Raw genomic sequence first — 11,059 nt, 5'->3', positions numbered from 1 at the left:
GTTTAACATCTTAAACCGCTCGTGTCTGGTCACAACGTGAATTTAAAATGTAGGTTTCCGGAATACTTGCGATCCCATATTTGTTTTGTGGGTGAGGTCACATTTGGAAGTTTTTATGCCAAAATTCTTGTCATGAACCCTCACTCGACGTGATTATCACCTTTACAAATATCATATTTGCACCTGGCCAATATATGGATCACATTCTGCTTGCTCGCTCCCTGTGCTGCAGAGTGCCAGATGCAACTCTGTATGGAGGCCAAGACGGAGTGCGAGGCGCCACTCAACAAGAACCTCTCTGGTGCTGAAGGTGAGAGACGGTCGACTCTGAATCGAAACGTCGACCTCTGGTTTTCAAGTCAAGGGGACTTAGCCATTGCACACAGGGTCGATTATAATTGAATTGAATCGTGCCCCTGCATTGGAACAATTCAAGGATTTGCTTGGTGAGGGGGTGGGGGTTGGAATTGAATAAAAAAATAAAGCCGCCCACGACAGTGGTTGCCATGTTGTGATTACTCTCGCCCGCAGTTAGAGAGTGGTGATGCATCTGAGAGGCTCTCACGTGGCCATGTGATGGACATAGTCCCTCGTGTTAAAGCACCTGGGCCACTGTCTGTGTGCCGTGCGCTGCGTTTGTAGCACTGTGCAGCGTGCACACTCAGCTCTCTCGGCAGGTTCTTGGAGCAAATGGGCTAAACCCCGTTTGGAAATGACGTTATGAATAGGTAAATAATTCTAGAGTGACACATTAAGCTAAAATGCATGATCAGTAGGCATTTGTTGGGCAGAATTCAATGTGTTCATTGCACAGTAGCAGTGCGTGTTCCCTGCTATGACTAACGGATGAGAGACCTGAACAATGTCAGGAAATTGAACACAATTCTGAAAAGTGTGAAACAGAAGTGCATCGCAAGATGCGTACTCACCATTACATAGAGAGACAAGAAGAGCAACACGTGGATTGGAGAATGCACGCGAGTTAGAGAATACACGCGAGTTAGAGGGACCGTCGGCGTGCTGTGCACTGCCTGTTTCGAGTGTGCATGCACTATTTCACCCCAGCGGTGGTAACACGGTCGGCGCTCCCCGGCCCCCTCTGTGCTGCTCTCAGTGTGCGAGGGGGACGGCTTCGACCGCACCGACCTGGACTGCCTCCTTCTGCACAGGAAGTCGATGGCGGAGCTGACCGGTGAGCTGGGACCTCGGCAGCATCGGCACAGCGAGCACACACACCTGCACGTGTACACACTCACACCTGTCCATGTACACACACTAACTCAAACCTGTCCATGTACACACACTCAATCACACCTGTCCATGTACACACACTCACTCACACCTGTCCATGTCCACACACTCACCCACACCTGTGTACCTGCACACCAGCCCATTCCACATACCTGCACATACACACACCTACCCAGGTACACACACACCTGTCCAGATCCACACACACTTCCTCGTGTCTACCTGTCCACCAATACACCTGTCCACCTGTGCATCTCTACCCCTGTTCATGAATACACCCTCCCCTGCCCACATGCTAACCCGCACACCTGCCGAGCTGTCATGGACGCATACCTGCACAGCACAGACATGGAGCCCCCACACGTATTAAGTACTTCAATGCATTAATGCACAAACATTACCCACACAGCACTGGTCTGTGAGACTTGTGGGTGTGTGTGCTTGTGTGTATGCACGGGGGGGAGTGGTTGCGGAGCGGTTAGCATGCTGCGCTGTGATCTTGTACGACCTGGGTTCGATTCGCGCTCACGGTCAACAGCAGTGACGATTATCTTAACCCTTTCCTGAGCCTCCCTTAGTTCGACTCAGCCTCAAATGAGTACCTGATATGGTGTGTAAACATCGGCACTAGGGAGTCAAAAGCGGCCAGCAGTGGTGCTGGCCACTCACCCTCTCGGGTGCCGTGCCGGTTTTCATAGGTGCTCGCTAACAGCACTTGCTCCTACAGTCTGTTAAAGCTATACGGGGGATCTTTGTTTTTGTATGAATGTGAGGGAGTGGTGGCGTAGTGGCTTGCGCGCTCCACTATCAACCCAGTGACATGGGGTCAACTCCTGAGCAGGGCTAATATCAGTGACAAGTCGTGTCTGCACTTGTCCTGGACCTCCTCCAGGTCCACTCAGCCTTACAATGGGTACCTATTGCAGTGTGTAAAACATGAGCACTGCGGAGACAAAGATGGCCATGCACGGTGCTGGCCACACCCCCTCGGGGCGCCGTGCCCTTCTCAATAGCTGTTCAGTGGCAACAGCTGTCCCAACAGTCTCTGAGTGAATGCGCACGATCTTTGCGGGTGTGCGCGTGTGCGAGCAGATTGCAAGGCTCAGGGCTACTTGAAGGTCAAACGCGAGTGTTTCAACAGGGTGTGGTCGAACATCGTCCGCACTCAGGGTGAGTGCGGCGGTGCTGCTGGCGTCTCACCGCGCCCACTCCCGTGGGCCGGGGCTGGCCCAGTGCGCTCCGTGTGCCGGCTGCCCGTGAGCGGCGCCCAGCGGCACCGCTCAGGGCCAACCCGGCGTGATCCTTGCTCCCTCGCAGGGGAGACGCCGCTGCAATCCATAGCCACAGGCACAGCGCGTAGTCATAGCCATAGCGGTGATCGGCGCACCACCGCGATGTGAACTCTGCAGCCTGAGGTCCATTCAAAAGCCACGGCGAATGTCGGCGGCGAGTAGCATCTCAACGGGTCCTGGCACCTTCACGAACCTACAATGACCAGCTTGGTGAAGTATGGTCAAACAACACCCATGACCGATACGGCGTGGGGAGGCCTTTGTCCACAAATTGACTGTAAATTGTTTTGCATTCACTTCAGCTCACCCTTAATTACAGAGCCTTCTACTGTGAATGTCACCAAATGGTGCCCAGTAATGCCTGAATTGTGTCTCCCATAAAATCAAATCGTTAACTCGCATAGCTACGTAGGGGTCATCATTAGTACAGTCTTGAAGTTAATTATGTAAAGTACTTTAGGAATAAGAAGAGTCGATACAATATGGTGGTTGATAAAATGTGTTTCTTGGCCATTGTGAGATTTTTTAAAAAGTGCCACTCCATCTGCTGCTGTGAAATGTAAAACACCACACGGGTTACATTCCTGTGAACACGACGTGTGTGCTGCATAGGCTCTGGCGACACTTGCAAGGAACTGAGGGGATTTTGAACAATTCCCATACGGCCTGGAGCACCGCTCTCAATGCAGTTCAGGCAAATTGTCAGGCACCGTGCAGTAGAGCGGCACGCACTCCCGGTGTGTGTTCCACTGCCCAAGGAGACACTCGTGTACCGTACTGCATCGCGTTGTGATATCCTGAGCTGTGTGGTGTCAGTGTGAGGAGGGGAGCCCCACCAGACGTGGAAGTGGAGATGGGGTCACAGCAGGGTATGGGTGAGACCGGGGGTGCCTGGTTGTGTGGATGAGTGGTGGTGCAGTGGTTAGCGCACCGTGCTCTGAACCTGGTGACCTGAGCTTGATGCTTCACCACGATAGCAATCAGTGGGGAGTAATCTCTGAACCAGTCCTGGGCCTCCGTTGTGCAATGTGTAAACATCAGCACTGGGTAGCCACACGACCCACTCATGTGACACGTCAGCCTTCATAGATGCTCACTAACAGCACTTGCCCCATGAGTCTGGTGGCGGCTGTACTAGCGGTGTGTGTCTTGTGTTTCTCCCCTCCTCCCAATGCAGCTGAAGCCCTGCTGAAGCGGCCGCACGTCTCCGACGACCTTGTGGGTGGGTATCTCTCCTCCAATCCCACCACGGCTGACCAACCCTCACCCACCCATCCACACCTCCTCTGTCGTGTCTCCAGCGTGACCCATCTGTTGGTGTTCCCATGCCATCTCAACTGCCCAGGCCCGACTTCCACCCTCATAAAAAAAACCCTTTAGAGTTTAGAGGCAACTGGCTCTTGCTACAACTTGGTAAAGACCACCACTGGCCAACTCGATTGTCTTTTACAGGAGCCAAGAGCACAGTTGGGCTCTTTATTGAACCTGAACAAACTTACTACCATCCCCAAATCCATCAAAGCACTTCCCAAACTTCACCTGACCACTAACAACCCCCGTGCTTCAGAGTCACGGACAATTATGTCTGTGAAATAGTGTACACGTATATTGCATTATTGTTTAAAAATTAGCTAACATCCCAATGCAGGACCATCCTAAAGAGTAAGCATCAGACTGAGCGAGGTTTACCTGGGTTGAATAATTGTCACTTTTATTTGAGAGCACGCTGTCAATGCTGTGAGTGCCTCTGTGCGTGAGCGTTTTTCAGTCGCGTCTCTGTGCGTCCTCTGTGCAGAATGCGCGCTCAGCAGCTGCTTCAACAACACGGAATGCTTCCACAACTACCACCACGAGCTCGCTCAGAACCCCGGTGAGCAATTAGGTTCCTTCCTTCCCCCTGCTACCCCTCCACCCACCCATGCCTACACAGCTCCCACTCCCCCCACTCCCCCGTGACCCGAGGCTGGGCCGTGTTGCGAGCGCCCTGGTGGCTGAGAGCACGATTCCCATGTAGGGCAGGGAGACTGATGAGGGCTGTAGGTACACCGCGTCTATCCATCGATTCATTCCGACTCTTAATGCTCACGATACATGCATCGACATGCTTGCATAAGAATTTATGTTTTTATATTTATATAACTGTGTGTGGATATCTCTCACTGGGTGCCCTGTGTGTGTAGATTTCTCTCACTGGGTGCTCTGTTTGTGTGTGTGGATATCTCTCACTGGGTGCCCTGTGTGTGTGTGGATATTTCTCACTGGGTGCCCTGTGTGTGTGTGGATATATCTCACTGGGTGCCCTGTGTGTGTGTGTGCCTCGTGTGTAGCGTCTCACCAGGTGTTCAACCTCACGCTGTGCGCATTCGTCTCCACCGACTACCCACTTGGTGAGTCCCGCAATGTGAGCCCTTCGCGGGACACACAGACAACACTCAAGTATTTGTTTTAGAAACCTAAGCCACGTTCCTAAGCACAGCACCCGGGCCAGGGTGAAAACCTAGGGGTGAGTGGCTGAGCGGTGGCCGTGCCTCACCGCGTGCTCGTGCTGTATCCTTCTTGGTGTTGTTGTCCATCGGTGCAGAGTGCGACCACCGCAACTGTACCCTGGACATCGCCGCCTGCAAGCACCTGGACACGGCGAGCATGCCGGGTACGTGCGCACACACGCACACGTGACCTGGAGCGCACGCAAGCACGAGTACACACAACACGCGCCGTCAATGCTCATGATTCGTCAAACAGGATCGATCCCTGTGCTCTTCGCACAAACGTGGAAGCGTTCGCGTGGGAATCGTTGAAGTGTCATATAGCCAAATTATGTGCGTATAGAGGTGGAGTGGCGGTGCAGTGGTTAGCGCACTGCACGACGTAACCCGGCAAGTTCGATTTCCAGCCACGGCTAACATCAGTGGCGAGCGGTATCTGACCCGGCACTGGGTGTCCCGTCAATTCAACCAGCAGTGGCCAGCGCGGTGAAGTATGGCTAAACAACCCCCGTTACCGACGGCGCAGGGATCATTTCATCCAACAGTGGACGGACAAAGCGCTGTTCACTGCGATGGTCGATGTGACACTCCTCGCTTGCATGGAACGGTTTCCCCTGCAGTGGAGAGGGCAGGGCGAGTGTCGCTGCACGGCGGGGCTCACGCCGGGCCCTCCCCTTTTAAAACGAGTATGGCCGCTACAGTTTTGCGCTCGTGTGAATGTGTGTGTGTTGACACTCGTGTTTGTATTTGTGTCTCTACCAGCTGGAGCTGTGGTTGCAGTGGTGCTGGTCGTTCTGGTGGTTCCGGTGGTACTGGTTCTGGTCATCCTCTACTTGCGAAGACGTGAGAACCAGCGCTTCAGATGTATTACACAAAAAACAAAGATTCCCCGTATAGCCTTAACATACTGTTGGAGCAAGTGCTGTTAGCGAACACCTATGAAGGCTGGGACGGCACACGAAGGGTGGTTGGGTGGCCAGCACCACACCGTTGTCTCCATAGTAGTGATGTTTACACACCGCACCAGGTACTACTTTGAGGCTGAGTCGACCTCGGGGAGCCCCAGAACCGGTTCAGATCATCACTGGTGTTGGCCATGAGCAGGAATCGAACTTGAGTCACCTGGTTTGTAGCGCAGACGTTGCACTACCGCTCTGTGTCTTTGCCACAAATACACACACACTCACACACACGTGCATGTGCACACACGAAGAGGACAGGCTGTACTGCTCTGGTGTGCCACATCTGCCAGCTTATGTGCATGTTATTTGTAGCGCACTGCATTTGCAATCCAGAAGTCGCCAGCAGTTGAAACAATGCTACAAGTTTCTTAAACCCCCCCACCTCTGTCCACCGAGCAGTGTCAATGGGTACGCCACAGTCAATCGGCAGGTCGCGGTGTGATGGGGTAAAGTGTGCGTACTCCCACACCTTACAAGAAGCATCAACAGCTTTTGTTCGGCTAGATAGAGGGGGCTAAACGGGTGTAACATGGGCTAGTGCCCTGTTAACTATTGTTTAAGGGCGCTTTATAAATTTTAATAATTATTATTAGAGAATCAATGGAATGATGTGGCACGAAAGGAAAGGGAGCTGAGTGGACTTGTCAATGATTGGTACCAGCGGTATCAAGATCGGCCTCTTTGGAGGAGGATCGTGAAGGACGTTACTGGGCAGTTGGATGTAGTCACCCTCTAGCAACAATAAAAGGCAGAGGAGCAACGCTCACAACAATGAGCGCAGAGCCATTAGGCTAAAACACAGCAAGTTGACACAGTAGAGGCACAGGTGGTTTGTCTGCCAGTCATCTCAGTCAACCCAAGGCACTTTCTGAGTCTGTCCCCCGACCTCCTGCCAGGCGGGCGTTTGACGCGTCACGTGGCATTAAAGTGCACATAGCCTGGCACATGCGCTGTGGTGACATTACCGCCAACTAGTGGCGAATGGCGGTTGTTGTTGTTGGTGCTTGTAGCTGTGGTGGTTACAGTTGTGGTGGTTTTGGCAGCAGTTGTGGTTGCAGTCGTTGTGTGGTAATGACTGTGGTGGTTGCGGTAGCGGTTGTGGTGGTTGTGCTTGCTGTGGTTGTGGTTGCTGTGGTTGCTGTGGTTGTGGTTGCTGTGGTTGTGCTGCTGTGGTTGTGGTTGCTGTGGTTGTGCTGCTGTGCGTCCACTCCACTGAGTTACGCGCTGCCTCCTCCTCCCCTGCCCTTGTCCCCAGGGAGGCGGGGAGCGAGCCAGGGGGGTACAGCAGCACCAGATGTGAGTGTGCGCGCTCACCACAGCAGCAGCGGGGGGGGGGGGGCACACAGAGGATGTGCAACGCTGAGATCAAGGAGAGCCAGAGATGGGGTGGAACATCGCCCATCTCAGATTGACTGACAGCACGGTCTCCGTAGCTACGGCGCGGTGCGCGTGGACACGGACAGCGGTCCCACGCCTCGGCGTCTGCGCTTCCCAACCCGATTTGTTTGCTTCTCAGTTTTTGTTCCATCTTCATGTTCTCACGAGAGTAGCGCCGTCAGGTGGCTGTACACGAGACTGCACGATTGATTTTAAAATCCCTAGCAAATAAATTAAATGAGCGACTCAATAACTTCCTCCTGCTCAGCTCCAGTAACTCACCGGTCCTTTGCAATAGAAATAATGAATTACAGCGCACGCTGATTTAACACACGCGTTTCACTTTGATAGGTAATCGTTAAAATCTTACTTCGTGCACATACACGTAGGCCACAGCTCATCAGTATAAAAAGACCAGGAGCATTACTCATTCATCATGTAATTATTATGTTAACTTAACGTGGATCGTTTTTGTCTCCCATGTGATTGCGGTGTCATCACAGCGGCCTAGGTGCAGGGCTGTGGGGAGAGAAACTCGAGGTCAAGGAGCTGCTGCTCTTCCTTCTCTCCTACGGATTCTACCCTGAGAGCAGCTCGGGACATTCGGTGCTTCCCCTGCACTTCCAGTGACAACGTCACCGAGAAAGCTTCAGGAGCAACCTCACCGAGCATCGCACCTCCAGGAGCAACCTCACTGAGCTCCACACCTTCAGAAGCAACCTCACTGAGCCCCACACCTTCAGAAGCAACCTCACCGAGCTCCACACCTTCAGAAGCAACCTCACCGAGCTCCACACCTTCAGAAGCAACCTCACCGAGCACTGCACCTTCAGAAGCAACCTCACCGAGCTCCACACCTTCAGAAGCAACCTCACTGAGCTCCACACCTTCAGAAGCAACCTCACTGAGCCCCACACCTTCAGAAGCTACCTCACTGAGCTCCACACCTTCAGAAGCAACCTCACCGAGCTCCACACCTTCAGAAGCAACCTCACTGAGCTCCACACCTTCAGAAGCAACCTCACTGAGCTCCACACCTTCAGGAGCAACCTCACTGAGCCCAACACCTTCAGAACCAACCTCACCGAGCGCAGCACCTTCAGAAGCAACCTCACCGAGCTCCACACCTCCAGGAGGAGGCTGGAGCTGGGATAAGATCCCGTGGTGGTGATGTCTCTCTGAGTCACCATCCCAGCCACTCGCCTCGGCTGGCAGCTCGCTGTGCCTCCTACCACTGCGGTTGAATGTTGGTGTTGTTTTAATTTAACTTATTTTCAAAGTTTTGTTATCATTCAGTCTTTAGTTTTAGGCTCGAGTTTAACTATTTTAGTTGTTAATTTTAGGTTAAAGCACCGGCGTATGTTGTATTTATTGTCTTAAAATTTTACATTTTCATATTATTCAGTAAGCGTTCCTCAAATTTTCTAATTTTTATTTAATAAGAAGTCTGAGTTAGAGTGTTGTCATCCTCACATGACAGCACTCATTGCTGTTGGTATTACTGAGCCATTGTTGTAAATTCCACAGTAACAGGTCAGGGAGCACTTTCTCAATATCACAAACGCGACTGACTTCCTACAAACCAATTTTACAAACCCCAATGGGAATATAGATTCGTTCAGTTCCTGCCCGATCAGGATTTCAACTTGCGACCTGTCATGGTGAGTTGAGCTCTCAAACCATGATGCCATCGGAGGCCTCCATGTCTGACATCGGAACCATCATCACCACCGGTCCCTTAACCGTGGCACTGTGGGGGCTGCAGTGATGCTTTGGCGTTCAACTCTCTCCACCTCTCGCGATCAACGTCTGCAACTGATCTCCTAATGGTCATGTCACCTCCACGCGAAGTTATTCACCCGAACAATGGGCGGTGCGTGGCAGTCGTTGGAAGCACCGCATCTCTGAAATGATTCCAAGACTCACAGCTATAGAATGTAAATTACTACCGTTCATGCAATGGACAACAGTAATATCTAAATCATTATATGAACAGCATTATGTTTCAAATACTATTACAAGCAAACTGAGGCCGTTGCGGTAACGTGAGCCGGCACAGGAAGCAGCAGGATCTGATCGTAAAATGATATCTCAATTCACCACACGTGGCATCTCGTGGCACAAGGCTCATTGTCTCAGACCATTGCAGTTCTGATTAAATACGTCTCGTTGTCCTGCGATTAACGCGGTTGACCACGTACGGTGCAAAAGAAGTTAAACATACGTACGTAGAGAATGCAGCATTAATTGTCATGAATTTGGAGTTGACTTGAATATCACTGCCACCTAGCGATCCAACATCCCCTCTCAGTTGCCAACCATCGTTCCCTGTGTCCTCTCATCTCGCCCCGGCCTCTCTACTCCTCCCCTCTCTCTCACGAGCAGCCGTTTCCCTCCACAAGCACAAATCGTGAAGATGGTGCGAGTTCGACAGCGACATCCCACGTGTCACCACAGCTGTTACACATTACCCGGCACGTGTCACTTTGAGGACTTTCATATTGGTCAGCCAATGTCAGATTATTAGTTTGTAAAACTTAAGAAAAGTGTGTTTTGAAATGGATATATGAAGTTACATGTTTTCTCGGTGGGGGTGTTAATCCACAGAATAGCACGCGCCGTTCATTGCGTATTAGCAGATGCGTTCATGACGTCTGACCATAAATCATAAAACCGTGAACACTCAGACTGTGGGCTTGCAGAGTCGGTGTTGGGTGCTGCAGTGCATTCTGTGTAGGGTACCCTGTTTTTTCTCCATTAAGGCAAAATGTGCCTATTTATAATTTATGTTATTTATATTGTTTTTAATGTATATACAGTACAACCTTGCATATCTGACCGTCATCTATCCACTTTGCCCAATTAACCACCACACCCAGCGCTGTGCTTGTGCACGGTGTAGCGGTCATCTTCGATTGATGCTCACATATTTGACCTTTACACAAATCTGACCTTTATCCACCTGTAGTTCAGTCTGTAACAAGTCAGATATGTGACGCACTAACAGAAAAGACATCAGTGCGACCACCACAGCTAGGGTGCGCACTGGCAGCGTGACCCCAATCTGGGGGATTTTTCAGTGCAGAGCTTGAGGAGATCAAATCGGTTTAGTGAAACCAATTTGATCAAGTCACCTAAAGCCCACATTACAGGCACTCATTTATGAACATGTTCTAAATTATAACCCACCTCAAATAAGTTAGATTTTTTTGTAAATGTGTAAGTCCATACGGTTGTGTTAGATTAACATTGTCACCTAGCATTAGCTGTACTTTAGTTATAATACGCGTTTAAGTAGAGATAATAAACCTTGCTTAATACGAAATGTTATCTATGCAAGTCTGCGCAGGGTACGCGTCGCTGTACATGGTAGGAATGTCACGATTCATCGATCAACATCGATTCTCGAAAATAATAATATCCAGCTCACAATATTTTTGTACATATTAAATAAAAATGAGCAAATGATACAAGCTGTGTATTTGGTCATGCATGTGCTGAAGGAAGTCTCCACTACAGGGATCTCCAGGGAGCCCCCTAGAGGGCGCCAGGCCTCCTGCTCCACGCATTCTCGCGGCACCAGGAGCCGTTCTCACGCTTGCCGCGTGCTTCACACTCGGCACTTCGAATCTCACGGACGCGGCGATTCCCTCTCCTCCTCATTGCCGCTTTTCTCACGCTGCCACGAGTT

General features: G+C 51.2%; 1 protein-coding gene across 1 annotated transcript; it reads left to right on the top strand.

Annotated features, from left to right (window-relative positions):
- Positions 1-247: 247 nt before the first annotated feature.
- On the top strand, positions 248-10,847 carry LOC142906714 (uncharacterized). The gene is made up of 10 exons (XM_076055112.1): positions 248-310; positions 1,115-1,192; positions 2,344-2,421; positions 3,721-3,765; positions 4,339-4,413; positions 4,871-4,930; positions 5,125-5,193; positions 5,792-5,872; positions 7,247-7,287; positions 7,872-10,847. Exons 1-10 carry the CDS (start codon positions 253-255, stop codon positions 7,953-7,955), a joined length of 669 nt encoding a protein of 222 aa, XP_075911227.1. The 5' UTR covers positions 248-252; the 3' UTR covers positions 7,956-10,847.
- The last annotated feature ends 212 nt before the right edge of the window (positions 10,848-11,059 follow it).

This window comes from Petromyzon marinus, chromosome 1 (genome assembly GCF_048934315.1).
Source record: "Petromyzon marinus isolate PM22_M1 ecotype Great Lakes invasive population chromosome 1, UKy_Petmar_22M1.pri1.0, whole genome shotgun sequence".
Classification (NCBI taxonomy): domain Eukaryota; kingdom Metazoa; phylum Chordata; class Hyperoartia; order Petromyzontiformes; family Petromyzontidae; genus Petromyzon; species Petromyzon marinus.
This window is presented reverse-complemented; position numbering and strand designations above follow the sequence as displayed.